This window comes from Heloderma suspectum, chromosome 10 (genome assembly GCF_057233095.1).
Source record: "Heloderma suspectum isolate Gila_16-S chromosome 10, 16-S_ref, whole genome shotgun sequence".
NCBI lineage: Eukaryota > Metazoa > Chordata > Lepidosauria > Squamata > Helodermatidae > Heloderma > Heloderma suspectum.
In genome coordinates, this window is record NC_139467.1 from 5,974,312 (window position 1) to 5,999,018 (window position 24,707).

Below are 24,707 nucleotides of genomic sequence, written 5' to 3' on the forward strand. Positions count from 1 at the left end.
GAAAGCTGCTCGCAAAGATATGTGGATAACGTAGTTCTTCCGAGCAAACGCGTTGAGGTCCGTAGTTCTGTTCCACCGCGAGGAACGCCTAGAAACTGAGTCCGCCAAGCCGCTTCGCCATCACCCTCCATTTGACCAGCATTTGGGGGAACCTGAGCGCTAACGCTGCAGCGCTATGCACAGGTTTTCCTGGGAGTAAGCCGGATTTGTTCTTTTGTAGAGTTCTTTGTAATTGTGTTTACTGTTTTATTTGGAAAGGCAGGTAACAAATTATTGTAATTACAATAACTACATTTATCGGGACTTACTTCTGAGTAAACATGGATAGGATTCCACTGCCCAGCTGTGTGCCTGAGATTTACAGATAAAGAAAAAAAGCCTAATTGCCTTAGGACTTTTTACTGCTTTCTTCGACCTCAAGTTAGACTGGCCATTTTAAAGCAGACTTGACTATTAATATTATTATTATTATTATTATTTTACCATAAGCCACCTTTTTTTAAAAAAATAAGTATTTTAGCCTGAATGATTCGCAAAGGTGGAATCTAAATGTACATATACATAACCAACAATTAATATATGCAAATGAACAGCTAGCTGTTCTCCCACCTGGAGTTTCTTCCGTCATCCCACCTCAAGCATCAATGTCTAATTGACAGCATTTGCTTTTCTAACCTCAGACCAAACAAGGGAACAAAGCTCCCTTCCAACTCACCCAAGGTTAAGAAATCTATGTAGAATTTAGTTAAACCTTGAGATGTTGTCATGTGCAATACCAGCAGCAGACAAAAGTAATTAGTGCAAGAAACATCCATGAAATGCCATGTAGATCAACCTTCACCATACTAGGGGAATAATGGAAGTTGTAGTCCAACACACCTGGAGGGGAATGCTGGTGGAGATATTTTATTGCAGATTTTACTGCATTTTATTCAGGGCACTAAGCTTTAATTGGTAGATTAATCAATGACAGAAGCCTTTTTATTGGGTGCACAAGAATTTTTTTTAGTTGAGTTCCAGTGCATAACAGCAATAGGAAATAAATTATTAAAGGAAAAACAATTGGCAACCCTTTCTTTCATCCCTCCATCTGGTCATATGGTAGCCAGAGGAACCATGGAAGTGCCAGGGCATGGTGACATTTAGTCAGAGAGGTGAAAGAGCTACATAGCTACTGTTATTCAGTGACACGACGTCCTCCATCTGAAAGGCTGTCCTGCCCAGCACCAGTTTAGGTTGAGACTATTTCTATTTAAAATATATAGTGTAATAGACATCAGGTCTAGTTTGGATGCAAGCCTGGCTCTCTTATACAGGGGTGGGGAAACTTTTCAGCCCAAGGGCTGAATGCAAGCAGTGGCCAGTGCTGGAAAGTTTGGTGTGACGAAGAACGCTATCTAACGCTGTTCCGCTACAAGCACCCTCTAAAGCTGGGTGTGTTTGTGTATGTAAATGAAGACATGAGGTACGGTGACTTGCTTCCCTCAGGGAGTAAACACATGTCTGTTGCAGAGGCAAAGAAGAAGGGGTGGAAGTAGAAGAAAGGAGCCAGTCAAGAGCATCTCTACACCAGCCTAAAAACCCATATTTAAAACAGGGCTTCTGCTTCTGTTTTAAATGCAGGATCATGACAGACTCCCTTTATGGTGTGGCTGCAGCGCACGTGGGGCGTATGCAACCACCATTTTGCATGTCCAGCCTCTGCTCAGGGGTTGTCGTGTCGAGCAGGCCTGGGGAGCGGGGGTTGTGCGGGGGTTGAACAATTCTTGCATAACCCATGGTCTGTCCTAGGATTGCCTGAGGGTTGTTTGGCCCTCGCGTGGCCCATGCTTGCCGGGTTCGTGTGGCACGACAGCCCCAGAGTGGGGGTTGAATATGCGAAACGACGCCTGCAGGTGCCGCACTCATTGTGGGTTCAGTATCCCACGACAAACCGTACCATATCATGCGGACCAGGTCATTATCAGCTTGCACTGGAAACTCTTGGAAACTTTCCAAATACTGCCTTGCAGCATCTGTACAGGTGTATACCCAGCCCAGCCCCCTGCCATCCACCACCCATCAGTACCTTCCAATAACAACAGAGCCCGACTCTCCCCCCCTAGATAGGCCCGCCTGGGCCACTGTTATCTTCTTGGTGCCAGGTTAAGACTTTTCTCCCAGGCATTTGGCAGCATATGATAAGTTCTAATTGATCCTGGATTGTCTTATGGAGAGAGCTTCGGCTATTGGGCTGTATAGAAATGAAATTAAATAAAAAAATAAATAAATTATGGTTATGGTTGTCTGCTTGAGATTGCTTGTTTGAAATTGTTTTAGATATATGTTCTCTTGTGCATATTGTCTGTTTGTGTGTTTTTTATGTAAATAGCTTTTAATCTCTGTATACTGTATTTTTAATGTTTTTAATCTTTGTAAACCTCCCAGAGAGCTTTGGCTATTGGGCAGTATAGAAATGTAAATAATAATGATATGCACTTCCTCCCCCCTCTTTCCCCCTTATCTGAGTCTTCTATATGTTTCATTATACAGCCACTAGATGGCGCAGTGATCAAGCTCCTCTTATTGCAACTTTTCCTTTTTCACAAGGGAACTGAAGCGGAAATCAAGCGCTGTAATTTGATAGCTTATTATCTCTGATCTTTTAAGAGATGGAATAAAAGTCATTTAGTGCGGAAGACGCCCTGGAGGTTGATGACGTCATCTAAAGGGGCCGCAAACCTCCGTGAGTAACCAATCTCAATAGCAGGATAAAAGCTCAGTGTGAAGAAGCCCCAAGTTACGGGACAAGGGGGATAAACATACAATATGTTCTCTATCGCCCCCCCAGTGTCTGGAAGCATGCGGAATTGTTCCTATTATCTGACAGCCATGGCCACATCACCAATGTCAGGGATGATGGGAGTTGTAGTCCAACGCATCTGTAGGCCGCCACATTGGGGAAGGATGCCTTAGATGCTGCTACTGCTGGCTGTGTGGCAGTTTCAGCTGCTGCTTTTTGAAGGCACCCCCTCTTTGAAGGTAGCGCGCACACACACACACACACACACACACACACACACCCTACCCCTGGAGTGTGTACTATGTAGCAATCAAGGCCATGTAGCATCTGATGTTTTTGTCCCTAAGAGGACAGGGAAACTCTTCACAAGGGCTGCTGGATAAGCTGAAGCTCCTGGCTTTTTGCAGTTACAGAGGGACCTGATGAAGGGTGGGGGAGTAGATGATAATGAAAATTGTCCTCTCCTCAGGCCTTAGATGTTGCAACTTTTTAAAAAGCCTCCATCGAATTCTGCAAGAAGGCAAATGGAGTCCCCAAATCTGCATGGGTTATGCAAATATGTATCTTTTCCCCCTCATCTTGCATGAGTTTGCAATTTTTATCATTTTGCATAAATGACTCTTCTGTTAGTCATGGTGTTGGGCAAGGAGCTGTATGGAGGATATTGAACACCTGATCTCTTTCGGTAATTCTGCTGATATTTCACCAGACATTGCTTATTCACTTTCAAGAATACCTTCAACCATGAGGGCTAGAAACGTCCTTTAAAATATAAATGAAAGTTGAGATCCTCAGGGGAGCTTTTAGCCTGTGCGCAAACCCTGAGTTCAGGCTGAGAGATGAAAGAACTGGCAGGCATTCAAAGAGATGGAGACTTCAGACATAAAATCTTCCACACAGTGGAACTGTGGGTTATTCAGTTCTAACCTGCCTTTCCCTTTCTTTTCTTATTCATGAGTTTCTGAAGGTGCAGGTTTTTGTGCCAACAAGCAACTTTCCCCAAGGGGCTCTTGAGTTTCTCTGCCTGAAAAAATCTCTTTTTCTGCCCATTTGACCAGCTGGTCAGATGGACTTTTAACATGCATGTTTGCCCGTTTTAATCTGGTTTCCCAGGAGCCTTATTATGTAATGGGGTGCAGCTAAGATTGTGTTACAGGCTGCTCCTCAACTAGGGATTAAATGGGGAGGAGGTAATTAGTTAATTGTGCCCTCTTTTCCTGGTTTCTTTTGTGGCTCTTCTGGATCCTTAATCCTGGAACCGGAGGCTGGATCAGGCATTCTCCTGACAACGCTGCAGGAACCAGGGAACCGGCAGAGGTAATGGGAGCCTCTTCGGAAATATGATTCGAGCTGACAAGGACACTGTGGGGGGAGGTGGAGGAGGAGAGCATGGGGTGGGGGGAGCACTGGAAGGGATACAGCAGGCTTCTCCAACCTGGCACCCTCCAGATGTGTTGGACTGCAACTCAGGCTGCAAGCGGTTCAGCAGGCCTGGACTAAGGGGCAGGATCAAAGGCATCACAGGTGATGAAGCCATGGGTCTTAAGCTGGGTTCTGGGAGGGAGTTCTGGGTGTGTGGAGCAGGCAGGGGGAAAAGAGAGCATCAAGGGAGCAGGAGACCTGTCTGGCTTTGGGAGGGAGCTGCAGGCATAAGGGGCACCAAGGGGGAAAAGGCAGAGCAATACGAAAGAGCAGGTGCTCTCCCCCAGTGAGACAGGGCAGCGGAGCTGGTGTCTAGTCCTCGCCACCAGCATCACCTGCTCCCTTACATATCTGAGGGTCCCATCATGGGCCTAACAGCACAAACAGAAGGTGTTGTAACCTCACACCCTATCCAGCACAGTCCTTTTTAGCAGCTACGGTTCATGTATTCAGCTGTGAGTCATCACATGCGGAACTGACAAGGGACAGGCAATTTAGAGGTGAACAAGTCTGTGGCAAACTTGAGATATCTGAGGCAGTTGCAACATCCATTGCGCTCTTAATGCTTCGTCGTGGTTTCCAGGTGGCTGTAAGTGGCCATCGCTTCCTCAAGCCTATAGGATGCACGAGGGAAAGTGAGATTTCGCCCAAGACAGGGCCTGGGCCACAGAATCTGTCTGAAACATCAAGATTTGGCTGTGGGACACCAAAAGCAAATAAAGCGGGTGACACAAAGCATGGGCAAAGCTCCTTTCCCTCACTACTGAGAGCCTGCCGCCAATTGTGGGTTGAGGAGAAAGGCTTCCAGGCCCAAAGCTGTGAACTACCAAACAAGCCCTTGAGCCCCAGCACCTTTTGTTTTAGAACCAAGGGATGGAGGCCTCGCAGCTGCCATGAATGTATTCTTGACCAGGAGGATCAGGTGTCCATTTGAAGCCCCCTCCCCGTAACAGGAGATGTTACCATCCGGTAGGGACTCTCCTCTCTTCGAGCCCCACAGGTACGGCCGCTGTGAGGTAATTTTATCCCTCCTGACCCGGCCAGTGGATTGGTCCCAGGTAAATCCCTTGCAAATCTCCCTCTCTCTCCACTAGCTCAGCCCCCGGCTGTTAAATAGATGGTGCAGGGATGCCCCCACCATCTGTTTCCGCTCCTCTCCTTGTCTCCAGAACCCGTTGGCTCAGCCCACTGAGGAAGGCTCCCTTCAGCCTCCAAGAATGATGGCCAGTCTCACTCTCTGTGGCTTGGACAGCCCCATGATTCTTCCCGTGTGGCCCTTTTTCAACAGAGACAGCCCCCCCACAGCCACTGCTGCTGCCTTCATCTCCCAGGTGCAGTCCCCAGAGCAGAGGGGTCACCCCGCCCCACAGAGGACAAAGCCTTCTCGGCGCATAGCTGACTTCTCCATCTGTTCCATCCTGGCCCCGGATGGTTCCGAAGGGGAGAGAGAGAAGCACAAGGAACCAGCAGGAGGCACCGCGGAGTGGGCTCGGACCTCTCAGGGCTACGCCTGGATCAGCTGTTCCCGTTTCAAGCCCCCCTTCGTTCCAAGTAAGGCTTCCTCAGCAACGCCCCCCACCCGTTTTGTTCGAAGCAAGGCATCATCAGCGCACCCATGTCCGGCCCTTGCATGGCGGCACCGGAGCCGCAGCGAAGCAGTGTTGCTCTTTTTAATGTGATTGCTCTTCTTCCTTCCCTGCAGAGATGAAGCAGGAGGGCGGTCCGCGGCCGACATCCCGCAGTCCCCGAGTGCCCTTCTCTGCAGCTCAGCTGGGAGCGCTGGAGAGCAGCTTCCAACAAACCCGTTATCTTGGCACTGGGCAGGTGAGGGACGTGGCTCTTCTGCTGGGCCTCACGGAGAACCGGGTAAGGGAGTGCCGCCTTTCATTCCATCTCTGTCCGTTCAAGTGAGGATTGGGGCCTCAGGCAGCCCACTAGGGGCAGCTTGGTAGCCCTCCTTCCCAAAGCATCTACTGCGGCTATGGAGTCTCTTTGAATATCACCCTAGGAGACATTTGTTTATTTGTTTGCTTGCTGTATTTGTATCAGGCTGCCCAATGACATCATTCTCTGGGCAGCTGTCGATGGTGAATGATAAAATAGAATTAAAAACCTGATATCGTAAAATAACTACTTGCAGCAGCAGAAGAAGAGCCCCGCTGGATCAGACCAAGGGTCCATCTAGTCCAGCGTTCTGTCCACACAGCAGCCAACCAGCTGCCCACGGGAAACCCACAAAAAAGGGCATGCCTGAACAACACCCTCCCGCCTATGTTCCCCAGCCGCTGGGGTACATAGGCATACTGCCTCTGATACTGGAGGTAGCATATAGCCATCAGGACTAGTAGCATATTGTTTTCCGACAAAGAGAGGCATAAAAGCAAGTAACAATAATAGGCATTGCAGAAACAGTGGTTCAGAACAATAAGATCCAACCTAACACTTACAAAACCACAAAAACTAAAGAGGTTAAAGGAAGCCTCCTTTTTTCCTTTAACTTCTTTTATTTTTCAGAACAGTTAAGATGACAGCTGTTTTTTAAAAAAAAGACTTGGAAGAATTAAAAAAAAAGTCTTCACCTGATGCTGACATAAAGAAGGTGAGCCTCCCTGGGGAGAGCATTCCACAGCTGGGTGCCACCACCGAAAAGGCCTTCTCCATGGTAGCTGCCGACATCGCTTCAGTTGATGGGGGCACCCTGAGCAAGGCCTTTGAAGAGGATCTCAGGGAATGGGTCAGTATATGTGGTGAGCTTTGGGGCATTCTGGTCCCAAACCATGAAGGGCTTTATGAAGGTTAACAGCAACACTTTGGACTGGACCTGGAAACAGACTGGAGCCAGTGCAGCTGGCATAATATGACTGAATTGCCCTGTTCCAGTTAACAATCTTGCTGCCTCATTTTTGACCAGTTGCATTTCCTGGACTCTTTTCAAAGCAGCCCCACGTACAAGATACTGTAATAATCTAAATGGGAGGTTACCAGAGAACGAGTAAGAAACTGTGGCCAGGCTGTCTCCATCCAGGTGTGGCATAGAGGTGATGTTTGTTTGTTTATTTAATTTATTACTCACCCATCTGGCTGGTCACCCAGCCACTCTAGGCGATGTACAGAGTGTATAATAAAACAGTTTAAAACAATAAAATTCCACATTAAAACATTGTATTTCTAAAAATACCCTAACCCACCCCAAATGCCTGCCTGAACAACCACGTTTTTAATGCACGGTTGAAGCTCATTAAAGAGGGGGCATGGTGGTTTCCTAGGGAACTGATAACTGAGCTAGTCCTGGACTGACCTCCTATGCCACTGAGCTGCTCCCAGAGCAGCCTCCTGCATCTTTCCATAACTCTACGATAGTTCCTCCTTGTAGAGCAATAGAATTGATGCTGAGCTGCTCCTAGAATGTACTGTGCTACCTCTGAGAGGCACTTTGGCATTAGCCCTTTTCTCTGCAACTGCCACTCTTTGTTCACTCACGGTATGGCAGTGTTGCCAAATCATTGTATTCCAATGCTTTCTCCTGTGCACCCCTGCACCCTCGTTTAATTTGCGCTGTTGCAATAAAACTCCATTGTACTGCTGGCATGCCCAGTACTATTGAGGCTTTTCAGAACTTTTGTTCCTTTAAACAAATGTTTGTATTTCACTATTAAAAAAAATGCAGAAGGAAAAAGAAATGCAAGGAAACCAGTAACTATATAGCTTCTCTCCCCATTCCAGCTGGAACAGACCTTGAAACTGATGCAATTAAGAGAGGATAATCAAGGGGCAATTCATTACTACTTCCCCACCCTCACTCATCAAGAAGCAATAAGATGAGTAGGACCTGCAAAGAGGAATCTTTTAATTATCATAGGAAAGGACCTTTTAATTAACATCAAAAAGGACCTCTGTAGATATTATCTTGGCCACAGAGAAGGGCATTACTGGATAATATAACACTATATAAAGTGCTGCGTGGAAACTCCGTTTTCCTTCTGCTTCCAGCTGATTGCAGAAAAACAATGCCTTGGCAGTGCTGATAGGATGCAGGATGCAAGCAGACATGGAGTTCCTGCCAGAACCATAGGCCTGGTTCGCACATAACACTAAGCCATGGTGTAGTTTGTTGAAATCTGGCTTGCATTTGTGAACCCATCCCTGTGAACAAACCATGGTTTGTTAACCAGCTACAAACCACAAGTAGAAGCTATGGTTTACTGTTGGCTTACAAAGTCTGGCTTGTTTAAACCATGGCTTGGTGGGATGTCTGAACCATGGCTTATTCCTGGCTTGTTTGCGCTGCTCTCTGCCTGCAAAAGGAGGTGCCCAGCAAGAGCAGCCTGGAAATGAAATTGCTCTGAAGGCTGGAAAAATGGGCAGGACAGAAACAAACCAGAAAGAGTGAAAAAAAGACAATTAATGGATAAAGCATCAAACCATGATTAAGATAAACCATCACTTAGCATTATGTGCAAACATAGCCATAGAGTCTTTCTGTGTGTTTTCTTAGACTGCCATCGTTAAGGGGAGAATCCGTCAACTGAATTTGCAGGGCAGCCTTCCACAACCCCTGCAGATGTGTTGGACTACAACTCCCACCATCCACTGCCAGCTGGGGTGATGGGAGTTGTAATCCAACACACCTGCAGGGTGTTGGAGTTGGGGAAGTCTGCACTATACCATAGTGAAAGTAAATATGTCAGCCTCTGTTTGGGGGAGCCATGGGGTGGATGTGGATTTACTGATTGGCCAAAGCTATACTATAGGTGTGAAACCAGATTAAGTATTATGGCACCTCACAAAGGAGCCTGGGAACTGTCATTTCAGGGGAGTGATAGATTCCCCCAACTCCCCACAAAAGAACAGGAGGGCTTCTTGTCATGACTGTTGAATGAACCAATTTAAGTTAGTGGTTTGGACACAATCTTAAAGCATCCCTTAAGAAGTGGTTCTTAGAGCGTTTCCTAACAATTACACCTGGGGCGTGCGGAGTAAGTCCAAGCTTGTGTGAAGTCTCAGCTTTGCCCCTGTGTTGCTGTGGGAGAGGGCATCATCCACCCATTTCCCTTCTTCGGTCTCTCTGCTCTGCATTTTCACAGAAAGGGGGGAGCGCTTCCCAAGTGGGTAGGATTCAGACAAGTGATTGACTTCCTCTTCTTGTTGCTAGGTGAAGATTTGGTTCCAGAACCGGAGAGCCCGGGAACGGCGGGACTTCCTGAAGCAGCAGCCAATCAGCAGCATGGGTGTGAAGGGGAACCCAGTGCAGGGCCAGTCCCCCTTCGGTTGGCACTAATAACCAGGGGGCAAGGGGGCAGGGGCAAGGGGAGCATAAGATGAATTGACCGCCCAGCCTTTCTCTTGTCTGACCCACATTGCTCAGCTCCGTGACTGTTGGGGAACTGGGACTGGGGTCTGGAAAGCCAGTGAACAGACTCCTGCATTTTTCAGCCTACATACATAATCCAGCAGGTTTTGCCCCCTCCATCTTGCCTCCTCCATCTTGCCTCCTGCTTCTACCTGCCAGGATCTGCCCCAGCTCCAACTGCATGGTTACATCCCGGGCATGATCCGGGACCCTGTATTTTTACAATTAAAAGTTGGCAATCCTAGGGTGTCCCTACATTAAGCAAAAAAAATCTCATCCTTTCCCAGGGCTTTCTGCTTTTGCTTTCTTTGTGGGATTACGATGGGCTTCTTTACACAGCAGACATGTGGTTTGAAACGAGAGAGTGTCTCCCTCCCTCTCTCCCTTGCATGTGTGCAAAGGAGCGGGGTGGGGGGAATCTTGCTTTTGTCGCTTAACTTGTGCTGTACTGTTTCCTCACAGCCCTAGGCACACTTACTTGGGAGTAAGCCTCATTGAAGTCAGTGGGACTTACTTCTGAGAAGACATAAAATCACTCTGTAAGTCTGCAATCCTCGGCATACGTACTTGGGAGTAAGCCCCACTGAACATAATGGGGTGCTCTGAATCAACAGAGGACAGTGATTCTGAGCTTGGTGGGATGGGGAATCAGATCCATCTCCCTTTGTTGCAGGGAGGCATTTTACTCTTGTCTCCCTCTGATTGCTGAACGAGAGACACATGGTTTGAATCAAGGAAAGTCCTTCCCCATCAGGTTCATGGTGCTAAGCCGGCACACTGCCGATATGGCACCATTAACTTTTATTACTAGGTAAAAGTGGGATAAAGGGGGGAACGTGCGCGAGGCGCCCTGGAGGTTGATGACATCATGTAAAGGACCCACAAAATTCTGTGAGTGACCACTCACAAGCGTGCAATAAATCGCTCGTGTACAGACGCCTCTGGTCTAGGAAGTTCGCTCTTTTTTCATTTTTAGTAGTTGAGACTTCAAAAGAGCAGCTGTCCCAGGGGAGACCTCCAAGAAGCATTGCCAACTAAGCGGAGAAAAAAACAGCTCAATTTGCTTTTGTGGCTCTTAACAGCAACGTGATGCGTAGAATCAGCAACAAGACAGTACATATTTAGCCCAGAAATATATACGGTACATGTTTAGCACAGAGATAAACCTTCTAATCCAGGTATGGGGTACATGTGGCCCTCCAGATGTTGTTGGACTCTAACTCCTATCATCCCTCACTATTGGCTAGGGCTGATGGGAGTTGCAACTCAAAAACATGTGGATATATTTCTGGTGCTGAAGAAGATTAATTCCTGTGTGTGTGTGTGTGTGTGTGTGTAGGAAAAAGAGGGAAAGGTCAGCACCCCCTCTAAACTCCCGAACCTCAAAGGATGCTGGAGGAAAAATAGGCTTGATTTGTGAAAGTGCTCCAGTTGTTACGCCTGGTGGGTTTTTAGTGTAAGCGCTCTTCATCAGAAGCAATACTCCCTTATCAGCTAAAAGAAGAACTTTGTCTTTTAGGAGAGCAACTTGTACAAGCCTTATTTGTTGTGTTGCATTTTATTTTTGGCATTTGTATCCTGCCTTTCTACAAAATGATTTATTTTTTATTTTCTTATTTCTTTAATGCATTTATATACCACCCTTCATAATATCTATCTCAGGTTGGTTTGCAATGCAGTACTCTGTAAACACAGTTCTAAGTAATAGTACCTAGGTGTCACAGCAATAAAACCCAACATATCAATACGTTATCCCTTTTTGAATTGGGACAATATGCTCTTTTTTCTCCTTGCTTCTTCCCCGGCCTGCACCCTCTTCAGTCACCCACACTTATTCTTAACCAGAATATCGCCTTTAATTGAATTCACAGTTTGCTCAGAAAGGGAGGGGGTGTCCCAATTTGTTACCGTAGTGCCCCCTTGTGGCCAGTGATGATAGATGTGACCATAAAGGTAAAGTCCCCAACCAGTCATGTCCGACTCTAGGGTGCGGTGCTCATCCCCGTTTCTAAGCCGAAGAGCCAGCGCTGTCCGAAGATGCTTCTGTGGTCATGTGGCCGGCATGACTGAACACCTTTCCCGCCGAGGCGGTACCTATTTATCTACTTGCAATTTCTTGCTTTCGAACTGCTAGGTTGGCAGAAGCTGGGACTGAAGACGGGAGCTCACTCCACTCGGGTCTCCAACTGCTGACCTGCCGACCTTCCAGTCTGCAGTTCAGCGTCTTAACCACTAAGCCACCGTGGCCCCATATAGATGTGACCATACTGTTCCCTATACTCTTTGAGGGGTGGGGAGAGATGTAGGCAGTTCTGGATTATTGCCAGGGTGGGGCGGGGAGGACACATATAGGGAATCTCACCCCTTAAATTAAACTCATTGGGGGTTTTTTCTTTTCCAAATTGACAAACAAGCAGAATCTTGATGTTTTGAACAAGTAGAATTTTCCATTAGCAGGTCATCCCAGTATATGGCTTGTGGGGTGGAATAGGTAATTGGCAATTATTTTGTAAACTATTTTTAAAGCATATTTTGTTTTTTGTATAAGGCTTTCTGTAAAGCACACTGAGGCTGTCAAAGATAGGGTATAAATTAGGGATATACGAAAAATTTGTTTCAGTTTGTTTTTGATCAGGATTCACCCAGCTCTCACCTTCTAGATCGAACAAGGACTTGGGTGCAATCTGTGATCAAAATCCATACATTGCCAAGCTTGCAATGTGATTTGCGGACCAACAAAGATTTGTTCAACAGTCTGCAAACTTTTGAAGAATGTGCATGAAAAAATGTCTTCTTTTGAAAAATGTGCACAAAAATGCTTTAATCAATGGGAGAAGGATGTGCACATTTCAAAGACACACACAATGGATGTGTACATTCAGAAAAATATGCATGAAAATATACATGGATTTTCATGCAAAAAGAAAAGAAAAGCTCACAACCTGATACAGACTTGAGTCAGAACAAATTTGAGATGGAATTTGGAGAACTTCGGCAAGCTCACATTTTGCGGATTCGCACATCCCTAGTATAGATGCTGTAAAGCAGCCTTCCCCAATCTGGTGCCCTCCAGATATGTTGGACTATTGATTTATGTCTCATCATCCCAAGCCAGCTGCTGGCTGGGGCTTATGGGAGTTGTAGTTTAACACATCTGGAGGGCACCAGGTTGGGGAAGGCTGCTCTTGATAATAATGTAAACTACCTGGGGTGGGTGGGTGTCAGATGCAACATGGTGGTTCAGGGAGCGTTGCCAGTTACTTACAATGCCCCATATACTGGGATGACCTGCATATATTTTATAATAAGAGTTTCATAGGCTACTTTTCAGTCCTCAAAAGGGCCACAAAAGTGGCTCACATAAAAAATAGGATAAAAGCCAATTAAAATAACACAATAAGACTGAAAACAAGTACAAGAATGCACAAGTACAAACCTATGTCTGATTGACTACAGAAAGGCATGTGCCTTATCCCAGGTTGGACTAATTGTCTATCCAGCCTAGTATTGTTGTCTCCAGCTGCCCCCAACCTTTCACCCTCCAGATGTGTGGGACTACAGCTTCCATTGTCCCCAGCAAGCATGTCCAATGGGAGTGATGGGAATGATAGTCCAGTGCATCTGGAAGGCCCCAGGTTGGGGGAAGCTGGTCTCTAACTGGCAGCGGCTCTCCAGGGTTTCAGACAGACAAGGGTCTTTTCCCATCACCCGCTACATGATCCCTTTTGAACTGGAGAAACTAAGAATTGAGCCTGGGGTCTCCTCTATGCAGAGAGTACGTGTTCAACAAATGAGCTATGGTCCCTCCCGTAAGCAGGGTTTCTAACGTGCAGCTCTAAAACTGGCCAGCTGAGCTGCACAAAGACCTGCCCGCATGCCACCAATTACAGGCGTGGAACACTGAGGTTGAGAGAGAGGAGTGACTAGCACTCAAAGGCCAGCCATGGCAGAGAATTTTTACATGCAGGTACTACCATTAAACCACTGGGAACCTGCAGTGCTTGCCCATGGAGCTATCTGTGGATCCCTGTTCTTTCTTCTGCCTTTCCCTGTGTTAATGAGTTTGCATTAAGTTATCTGGAGATGTGCTTTGCAATGCAAACGGCCCCAGGGCTGCAGTGGGAACCCCGTTCTATGCAAGGGGTTGCCCCTCTTCACTAAGTGCTTTGCCCTAACCTCCTGGCCCTCTTGGCCTCCAGAGGTAAGGCAAACACAAAGTTGGAGCTCTATGGATTTGGGGCCAAAGTCTATGCCTGCATAATCAGCTTCAACTGGTGGTGTCTTTCTCTCTGTGTGTGTATGTCTGTGTAGAGACTGCCTTTTCTATTCCCCATATGCCTTCTGTTCTTGGGACTCGGGCAGCCAAGTTCACAGAATGGGGAGAGGGGGTGACACACAGAAATTAAGCAGGATAAACTTGCCGTACCAGTTTGTCCTCATGCCAGGAAAAAGCATCACCTGCTAATATTTCTGTATGTTGGACTGCTGTGAAAGCACAGGGACAGGTCCCTACCCCCGAAGAAAAAATACAGTGGCAATCCTCAATTTGAGACCATGGTGACAGGCAAAAAATATTACGGCATTCAAGAAAAATATTTTGCCTACACTGATTGCTGAATCTTCAGTCCTCACATCCTCCAAAAACAACATTTAAACCAGTTCAGTCTCTAGGCCGTAGCCGAGAGAAGTGGGCAGAGTTATAAATACCCCTTTTCAACATTGAAAATATGTTTTGCAGTTACTCGGGAGACATTTTCTCCAGGGTTCAAGTCAAGACTAGGTGTCAGGTCTTAGACTTCCTTCAACAGCCCCCTGACCCCCCTATCAAAGTCCACCACTGGTAAAGGCCTACTAGCAAAGGTTTATGCAGTCATAAAAGATATAAAAATTAGAGGTACATCAGGATATCAGAGAAAATGGGAGAAAGGTAGGGCTTTGTCAGCACAGGTCTAGCAGTGGTTGTGGGATAAAGAAACACAACAGCAATGAAATTAAAACAAGATTGTTTAAAACATTGCATCAATGGTATTGAACACTGTATAAGACAATGATAGAACATGACAGATGCTGGAGGTGTGGACAATGAAGAGCAGATTATTTACATATCTTTTGGCACTGTGAAAAAAATCAAGCCATACTTGTGTAGTATTTTACTATATGTTGAGCACATCAAAGGATACAGAGCATCAGCTGATCCACGGAGAATTTTGTGAAATTATATTAAAGATTGCATAGAGGATTTTGATATAGAAATGGTTACTGATTTATTTACAGCTGCCAAAATCTCAATGGCAGCTCATTGGAAGAAATGCAGGGCTCCCCTCTTATCAGACTAGTTTTTTTTTAGTATTTGGGACATTGCCACAGTGATAAAACTGACTTCTTATATTTGTGCAAGAGAAGATTACTTAATGAAAAATGTGTGTTGAAAAACGTTGGTTGCATTCTGGAATGATAAATTTCAAGATAATGTTCATCCGCACTCTCATTTTTTCATTAATATTAAATTATATGTTTGGGTTTATTTCAGAAGTTTGATTTTGTATATTTGCAATGTTATAAATTTCTGGTTTTTTTTTAAAAAGCCCACCCCTGGAACAGGCAAAGTAATGTGTGTGCCTCTTGAGTATGTGCAAAGTGTTCCTGCTCACATTACTGAGCATACTCTCCAGCATTTGACAAATGAAACTAAGGACAGACACTCTTCATTTGTGTACCTGTGCAACATCCCTTTTCTCGCTACCTGCTCTGCCCTCCACATATTATTTCACATCGATGAAGGGTCTTTCCAACTTGGTGGTGTGTGCAGCATGAATTTCCTCAAAACAGCCTGGCCTGCACTGATTAAAAAGCAAAGAGGGAGTTTGTCCTTTGACTTAAAAATATTATAGAAAAATGTAATTGTCCTATAAATATGTAATTATTAATTCCAAATGAACCTCACCAGCTGTGGTGTATTGAAGTGGCACATATTAATGCTCTTGTGCGTAGATTTACACACATGTGCACTAAAATTAAGATGCATCTCCCTCACTTCCCCCATCAAAGGTTTAACCTCATGTGGGTCAGTGCTAGATATGAAGATTTTTTAAATTTTTATTATTACATTTATATCCCACTGTTTTTCCTCTTGCAAGGCAGCTTACACGATCCTCTTCCTCTTCATTTTCATTCTTACAACAACCCTGTGAGATAGGTTAGGCTGAGAGTCGGTGACTGTCCCAAAGTCACTCAGTGAGCTTCATGGCTGAGTGAGGACTAGAACCTGGATCTCTTGGGTCCCAGTCCAACACTCTCACCACTACACCACACTGGCTCTCAAGTGTCAGTTTTGGCAGCTCACACTAATCATTTTAGGGCTTTTTAAATGCATCCCTTTTTATGTACTGTATGTAAACAGTTCTTGGAAGGAATTTCCTTCTCGGAAAGAATTTGCAATGATCACTGGTTGATGCAAATAAACTGAGTGATTAGTGCAAAAGGATGCAAAAAAAGGGACTGATTTACCAAAAACAGCAGAAAACTGGGATTGTCCTCGATAAGCAGGACTGTTCGAGCATGCATTGTTGAGTAATCACAACAGAAAAGGCAACATTTGTGATCGTGGACAGAATGTCCAAGACAGAAGATGTGACTTCCAGGTTAGCTTGAGCCCCAGCGCTTCTCTTGTTCACCGCCTAAGCCAGAGCTTTCCAAACTTTTCATGTTGGTGAGACACTTTTTAGACATGCATCATTTGTGACACAGTAATTCAGTTTTACTAGCAAACTGGAGGTTAAACTAACCTGTTGTAAGAGATACGGACACATACATAAATTGTAATAACGAAATGTATGGGGATAGAACATATCTCATGAAAACCTTTCATTTATATTTTTAAAAATACATGATTTGTAAGATAATAACATACATTGTTGTCATTTATGAGTAACAGTATGTAAATATGTGCAAGAAAATGTGAAAAATAAAATTAACTAAAGTATTTACAATACATATTAGGACACATAGGCCCAGGTAGAAGCTCAGCTGCAAAAACACATGAAGTAGAGAAGCGAAAGTCCAACAAAAATGGTGAAAATATATATGTCTCACTACAAGGCTATATTGCTGTAAATATTTGCAATGCCTATGTCCAGAGTCCAGTTCCAGCACTCTCCAGTGGTACACTGCCAGTGGGTGGTTAATCCACAATTACAGCAGAGTAAAAATAAAAATAAATGGCAGAAATCAAATTATAAGTGCCACGTGGTGGGTGGCTTGCTGTTTGCCACACTGGGTTTGGGAGGGTGGCCTCCCTTCAGCCAGCACCAGGTCTGTTCCAAACTCCTGGCCTAAGTTCTGACTCCCTGTGCCCAAGTCTGGAGGGAGCATTGGGGCCAAGCTAGATGTGATGCAGCAGAACTGTTAATACCGACCTGCAGCTGCGCTCGCTCGGTGATTGGGTGACTGGGAGCAGGCTGATTCCGAGGCTTCTGGCCTCCACTGAGCTCCGTTCCGACTGGCCAAGATGGCGGACGGCCCACTTGGTGCAGTCCCAGTCCCAGGCGGCGTTTCCACCCGCGCGCTACTCTGGCCTGGCTGCGCAGGAGCGCGGTGCAGAAGTTCGTGAAGGGCACGCTTGAAATCTCGCGGGGCCGCTGCCAGTTCGCGCTGGCCAAGCTCTGCTCCCAGGGCGGCGCCTCGCCTCCCCTCTCCTCACCCTGTGCCTCTACCTCGCTGTACTGCTCCAACAACGCCAATCATGTGCGCCCTACATCAAGACACCACATGATCCTAAAGCAGCTAATGTTAAAGCAGCTAAGCCTTAGCTGCTTTAACATTAGCTGCTTTAGAAAGTTCCGGGGCAGGGGCCAAGGGAAGCAAACGCGAGTGAGGGAGCTCCGCGGTGCCCTTCCGCACAATTTTCTGCATTTCGCGCGACACACCTACACACTGCCGCCGACACACTAATGTGTCGCGGCACACAGTCTGGAAAGCTCTGGCCTAATCTCTAGACTCCCTGTGCCCAAGTCTGGAGGGAGCATTGGGGCCAAGCTAGATGTGATGCAGCAGAACGGTTAATATTTATTATTAGACTTCTATACTACCTTTCCTTGTAAGATTCCAGAGTGGTTTAGAGGCCGTGGTGCCATCAGGGACAGGAGTTTGGAGCAGACGTCCAGGGTCTTATGCAGCAATGCACAAGGAGGGTCCCCAAACACAGAAGGGTTGGGCAGTTTACCACATTTTGAAGTAAGGAAAATTCACATTGCCATCTAAAGAGGGCAGCTCTCCCATAAGACCATTAAGTCCAAAATTACCTAACTGCACTACTGATTACAAGATTAAAACAGCAGCAACACATAACAAATTACAATAGAGAAAACTCCACTCATAAAACAGCTTAAGAACCAAATCCAACAATTGAAAACCTGGAAGTATAGGAAGATCTTCACCTGGTGCCAAAAAGATAGCAATGGATCTCATAGGAGTATAGGGTCTCCTGCATTTTATTGAACAGCATATATTGTGTGCGTGTGTGTGTGTGAGTGTGAGTGTGTGGGGGGTACCGTCCATATTTGGATCAGGACTGCAGTACTGGGGGAAAGGAGTTTAACCCCATCCCAAGCCATTTTCCTGATGAGAATTACTCTCCCCCAAAGCTCCTGTTTATCTGCAGAGGCAAGCATTACAGGTACCATACGGTATTATTTACAATTCAGTAAATAAATAAAAAAAGGTTATGTTGGGGGCTTCCCAAGAGAGGGGTGTGTGTGTTTTTAATAACCAAGCCCTGGGAGAGAATTGCCCTCTGAGCCCATTAGAGGGCGATAGTTCCACGCTGGGCTGGGTAATCATCCCAGTATTCTGCAGCTCCAAAGGAAAGGCCCCCGTGTTTCCAATGTCTCCTATGGGTACCACTCTGGGACTGTTGGTTGGTTTGTTTGCAAACAGATAAGATACAACAGGGTATTCTTCAGAGGGGGAGCAAGGATTCACCCCATTTTTTTTTATTTGCAATATTGGGGCTGCTGCATTTTTGTTGCACTATTTTGTTAGCTGCTTTCAAAGCCTTTGGGTAGAAAAGTGACCTATAAGTACAAATATAAATAAATATCAATATATAGGAACCTAGGAAGCTGCCTTATACTGAGCCAGACCCTGGCTCCATCTAGCCCGGTATTGTCGACACTGACTGGCAGCATGGCTCTCCAGGGTTTCAGGCAGGATTCTTTTCTAGTCCTACCTGGAGATGTGAACCTGGGACCTCCTTCAAGCAAACCAGGGTCTCTGCCACTGAGCTACAGACCTCCGCTTCCTGGTGTCCTTGGAGAAGTTCCCTGCAGTACTGGCCAGGGATCCTGCCGAGGTCGTGGTCAACTCCTGGAACTGGAGGGTGACTAGGACTACCAATATGATCACTCCTAAAAGTTCTTGGCCAAACTGTAGAATCATATTCGCTCCTTAGTATTCTGAGGATAATTAAAAAGATAATTTTTATCTTTGCTGTTTTAAATCTGTATTTTAAATTCCTGTACTGCTGCTAGGTTTTATTGTGGTTGTATTGTTATATTGTGGTTTTAATGTTCTATATATTTTAAATGGTTTTATTGTGTGTTGTTTGGTTTTAGTTTTTGTGAACCGCCCAGAGAGCTTCGGCTATTGGGCGGTATAGAAATGAAATAAATAAATAAAATAAATAAATAAATGAGGAGCTGAGAATTATAAAATGTCACAGTTGATTACTAGAATGCAGATGGTGGAAAACTTGAAGCAAAGTTGACCAAACACAGACTACAGCCCATTTTAAGGCCAACTCTCTGGCAGTGATGTTGGCAAATAAACTTACTTCTCCACCTCCATTGCACATTGCTGGCCAATGGAGCTATTTCAGGTGGTCAGGAGCCGGACAGGCCCAATGGATCAGCAGCTGGAACCTCCAGAGGCCTGTAGCGGTCAATTTTCATTACATTTTGCAGATACAATTGTATCTGCTCTGACCTGGATGCTCTAGTTTTGACAGAATTGACAATGGATACAGCCATCGCTGACGGAGAGTTCTGGAGAACGCGAAAGCTTGCAAATGTTATTTGTCTTAATTATTGCCCAGCTGTGGATTTGGGGTTTTTTTCCCCTCATGGACCAGCATGGCTATCTTTGCTTTTTTTCAGTTTGAATAGCCTAAGAATGTTGACCCTACCGGCTAGTAAAATCAGCCAGGACTGAGCTTACAGTATAGATATCAGAAGTGGTCAATGCCTCATCAAGGGATGGGGTAGCTCTGGCAGCAGTGAAACCACCGCTGAAGAAGCCAAGTTTAGATCTAGGGATGTACCAGAAATTCGTTTCTGTTTGTTTTTGATCAGGATTTAGCCAGTTCGCACCTTCTGGACCGACCTCGAATTTGGACACAATCTGCAGTCAAAGTCTGTACACAGAATCATAGAATAGTAGGGTTGGAAGGGGCCTACAAGGCCATCGAGTCCAACCCCCTGCTCAATGCAGGAATCCAAGTCAGAGCATCCCTGACAAATGGCTGTCCAGCCTCGTCTTGAAGGCCTCCAGTGTGGGAGAGCCCACCACCTCCCCAGGTAATTGGTTCCATTGTCGTATTGCTCTGACAGTCAGGAAGTTTTTCCTGATGTTCAGCCGGAATCTGGCTTCCTGTCACTTGAGCCCATTATTCCGTGTCCTGCACTCTGGGATGGCCAAGAAGAGATACTGGCCTTCTTCTCTGTGACAACCTTTCAAGTACTTGAAGAAGGCTATCATATCTCCCCTCAGTCTTCTCTTCTCAAGGCTAAACATGCCCAGTTCTTTCAGTCTCTCTTCATAGGGCTTTGTTTCCAGTCCCCTGATCATCTTTGTTGCCCTCCTCTGAACCCTCTCCAGTTTGTCTGCATCCTTCTTAAAGTGTGGTGCCCAGAACTGGACACAGTACTCCAGATGAGGCCTAACCAGTGCTGAGTAGAGGGGAACTAGTACTTCCCGGGATTTGGAAGCGATGCTTCTATGAATGCAGCCCAAAAGAGCATTGGCCTTTTTTGCAGCCACATCACATTGTTGGCTCATATTCAGCTTGTGATCGACAACAATTCCAAGATCCTTCTCGCTTGTAGTGTGGTTGAGCCACGTATCCCCCATCTTGTAACTGTGCATTTGGTTTCTTTTTCCTAGGTGCAGAACTTGGCATTTGTCCCTATTAAATGTCATGCTGTTGTTTTCTGCCCAGTGCTCCAGTCTATCCAGATCACTTTGAATTTTGTTTCTGTCTTCCAAAGTATTAGCTATCCCGACCAATTTTGTGTCATCTGCAAATTTGATCAGCATTCCCTGCACCTCCTCCTCCAAGTCATTAATAAAAATGTTGAAGAGCACTGGGCCCAGGACTGAGCCCTGTGGTACCCCACTCGTTACCTCTCCCCAGTTTGAGAAGGTCCCATTGATAAGCACTCTTTGAGTCCGATTCTGTAGCCAACTGTGGAGCCACCGGATTGTTGTTTCATCTAGCCCACTTTGAGCTAGTTTGCTCATCAGGATATCATGGAGCACTTTGTCGAAAGCTTTGCTGAAGTCGAGGTATATGATGTCTACAGCATTCCCATGGTCTACAAGGGAGGTTACTTGATCAAAAAATGAGATCAGATTTGTCTGGCAGGACTTGTTTTTGACAAATCCATATTGGCTTCGAGTAATCACGGCATTGTTGTCAAGGTGCTTCCAGATGGATTGCTTTATAATCTGCTCCAGAATTTTCCCAGGGATTGATGTCAGACTGACTGGTCTGTAGTTCCCAGGTTCCTCCTTTTTACCCTTTTTTGAAGATAGGGACAACGTTAGTCCTCCTCCAGTCATCTGGCACTTCCCCCGTCTGCCATGATTTCTCAAAGAGAATAGACAGTGGTTCTGAGAGTTCTTCTGCCAGTTCCTTTATGACTCTAGGATGCAGTTCATCTGGCCCTGGAGATTTGAACTCATTCAAAGTAATGAGGTGTTCCTTGACCATATGCCTGTCGATCTCAAGCTGCAATCCTGCCCCTTCAGCCTGTACTTCGCCTTTGCCAGGGGGGTCATAGACCCTCTTTTGGGAGAAGACTGAGCCAAAGTAGGAATTGAGCACCTCTGCCTTTTCTTGGTCATCTGTTATCGTTTTGCCATCCTTATTTAATAGCTGAACCACCATTTCTTTCCTCTGCCTTTTACTATGCACGTAGCTGAAGAAAGCCTTTTTGTTGTTTTTAACATCCCTTGCTAACCTCAGCTCATTCTCAGCTTTAGCCTTCCTGACGCCATCCCTGCAATTCTGTGCTATCTGCCTGTACTCTTCCTTTGTTACTTGGCCTTCTTTCCACTTCCTATATGTGTCCTTTTTTGTTTTCAGGTCATCCCTAAGCTTTTTGTGAAGCCACATTGGCTTCTTCTGTTGTCTTCCACCTTTTCTTCTTGTTGGAATTGCTTGTGATTGTGCCTTGATAATTTCCTTTTTTAAAAGCTCCCACCCATCTTGGACTCCTTTTCTCGCTAGCATCGCTTGCCATGGGACCTTACTGATAATTGTTCTGAGTTTATGAAAATCAGCTTTCCTAAAATCCAGGGTACGCATTTGACTACACTCGGCTTTTGCTTCCCTTAGAACCAAGAACTGAAGTACAACATGGTCGCTTTCCCCCAGAGTTCCTGTAACTGCTACTTTATCCACTAAGTCATCTCTGTTGGTTAGGATCAAGTCAAGGATAGCCGATCCTCTAGTTCCTTCCTCTACTTTCTGTAGGAGGAAGTTATCCGCCACACAAGTCAGGAATTTCCTGGAGGGGCCATGTTTTGCAGAATTTGTCTCCCAACAAATATCGGGGAGATTGAAGTCCCCCATTACTACTACATCATGCTTCCTTAAAACATTGGCTATTTGCTTTTCAAAAGTTTCATCCTTGTCTTCTCCTTGATTGGGTGGTCGATAGTAGACTCCGACCACCAGGTTCCTTTTATTCTTTGCTCCATTTATTTCAACCATTTTATTTCATGTCCAAGCTTGCAATGTGATTCACGGACCCTAAACAATGAGTTTGACAGCATGTGTACATTTGAAAAATGTGCATGAAAAAATGCGCACTTTTGAAAAATGTGCACAATATGCTTTCATCAATTGGAAAAGAATGCACACATTTCAATGATGCACACCACTGATGTGAATGTTTGGGAAATGTGCACAAAACTATGCACAGATTTTCATGCGAGAAGAAAAAAAAAACAATCTGATATGGACTCGAGTCAGAATGAGTTTCGAGACGGAATTTGGAGAATGTCAGTAAGCTCGAGTTTTGCTGATTCACACATCCTTCTTTGAAGGATTATCACCCAGGGTTTGGAGAATTATCACCCAGTTTCAAATTTATCATTTCTGAGCAAGGTCTTGAAGTAGGTAGTGTTGTGTCAGCTCCAGGCAGTTTTGGATGACGCTGATTATTTAGATCCATTCGAGTCTGGCTTCTGCCCTGCGTTTGGGACAGAAACTACCTTGTTTGTTCCGGTGGATGACTTACACTGGGGAATGGAGGGGAGGGGGGAGTGTGACCCTATTGTTTTCCCTGACCTCTCCACCGCTTTCCATACCATTGACCATAGCATCCTTCTGGACCGTCGCTCTGGGATGGGACTTGGAGGCAGTGCTACAGTGTGGTTCCAATCCTTCTGGAGGGGGGACAGACCCAGAAAGTGGTGCTGGTATTTTTGTTCCACCTCTTGGCCATTGACATTTGGGGTACCCCAAAATTCTGTCTGTCCCCCATGGTTTTCAACATCTATGTGAAACTGCTTGGAAAAGTCATCTGGAGGTTTGGGCTTGGGTGTCATTAGTATGCAGATGATACACAGCTCCACCTCTCTTTCCCACCATCTAATCCTAGGGAGGCAGTTGAAACCCTGGACAGGTGTCTGGAGGAAGTATTGGAATACATGAGGGCTAACAAGCTGAAACTTAATCCAGATAAAACAGAACTACTGTGGGCTGAGACATCCGCTGCTCTTGCTGGAGGTTTAGATTTTACTCCGGATGGGGTCACGCACCCCTTGAAGGGCCAGGTACACAATCAGGGGGTGCTCCTTGACTCAGCACTGTCTTTGGAGGCACAGGTGGAGTTGACTGCGAGCAGCGCTTTTTGCCAGCTTGGGCTGGTTTGACAGCTGTGGCCCTCTCTAGAGAAAGTTGAATTTGACACATGCCTTGGGCACATCCAGGCTAGACTACTGTAATGCATTCTTTCTGGGGCTGCCCCTGAAGATAGCTTGGAGACTGCAGCTGGTACAGAATGCAGCCACTGGAATGCTTGTGGGAGCTGGGTGTTCAGATCCTAGTACAGCTATTCTGTATCGGTTAGATTGGCTGCCTCTTCGTTTCTGGGCCCAATTCAAGGTGCTGGGTTTGGCCTTTAAAGCCCTAAATGGGTTGGGGCCAGGTGATCTGAAAGACAGCCCATAGCTGCATGAACCCGCCCAAGCATTAAGATCGGAGTCAGAGCCCTTGCTCTCTGGCTCATCAGCAAGAGCTATTAGCCTGGCAGATACTAGAGATGGGGCTTTCTCAGTAGTGGTCCCAATCCAGGGGATACATATGACCTCATCACTTCTGGCTTAAAAAAAATCATCTGAAGACACATTTATTGCATTTGGTTGAATTGTGCTGTACCTGTAAAAATATTTAGCTGCTGCTTTTGTACTTGAATAATGTTGTGGTTTAAATGTTGGAATTGTAATTTTCATGGGTTTTAGGGGCTTGTAACCTGCCTTGTGAGGACGCTGTGCCCTGAAAGGTTGGTTTAAAATCTTTTAAATAAATACATTCCCCAGAGTCCCTGGCAAAGAGCAGCTACCTTCATGCTCAAAATAGGTATGAGATTTTTGTCCCAGGTAAGATAAGAGGGTTATGAGACATGTTGCTAATTAAGGATGGTGGGAACAGACCAAGGGTCCAAAGTGTCATTGCAGGTTTCAGTAATTGGGGGGTGCCCGGTGAAAGGCAACAAAAAGTTTCCAGTAGGAGGGAAAAACAGGAGGCTGAATCCCAGGGGCTCCCAAGCTAATTAGGAAGATTTGGGGGTAAAAGACACAATTCCCCCATCCCCTGCTTTCCTGACTGTAGAACCTTTCCCCTTGCTTTATATACAAGTGAATAGAGTG

General features: G+C 45.7%; 1 protein-coding gene and 1 pseudogene across 15 annotated transcripts in view; both read left to right on the forward strand.

Annotated features, from left to right (window-relative positions):
- LOC146337528 (protein CFDP2 pseudogene) overlaps window positions 1-24,707 on the forward strand; it is a 471,985-nt pseudogene that overhangs the window by 259,159 nt on the left and 188,119 nt on the right. The gene's annotated exons all lie outside the window — the stretch shown is intronic.
- LOC146337539 (homeobox protein MSX-1-like) lies at window positions 55-11,299 on the forward strand. Of its 13 annotated transcripts, none has more exons than XM_084814802.1 (7): window positions 55-195; window positions 2,590-2,725; window positions 4,047-4,099; window positions 5,069-5,262; window positions 5,374-5,755; window positions 5,907-6,070; window positions 9,357-11,299. In XM_084814802.1, exons 4-7 carry the CDS (start codon window positions 5,161-5,163, stop codon window positions 9,480-9,482), a joined length of 774 nt encoding a protein of 257 aa, XP_084670928.1. In that variant the 5' UTR covers window positions 55-195; window positions 2,590-2,725; window positions 4,047-4,099; window positions 5,069-5,160; the 3' UTR covers window positions 9,483-11,299. The 13 variants fall into 13 exon arrangements, with proteins under 13 accessions (XP_084670928.1, XP_084670939.1, XP_084670929.1 ...); XM_084814813.1 differs by having other exon boundaries at window positions 4,057-4,099; window positions 5,069-5,126; window positions 5,493-5,755; XM_084814803.1 differs by having other exon boundaries at window positions 2,650-2,725; window positions 4,057-4,099.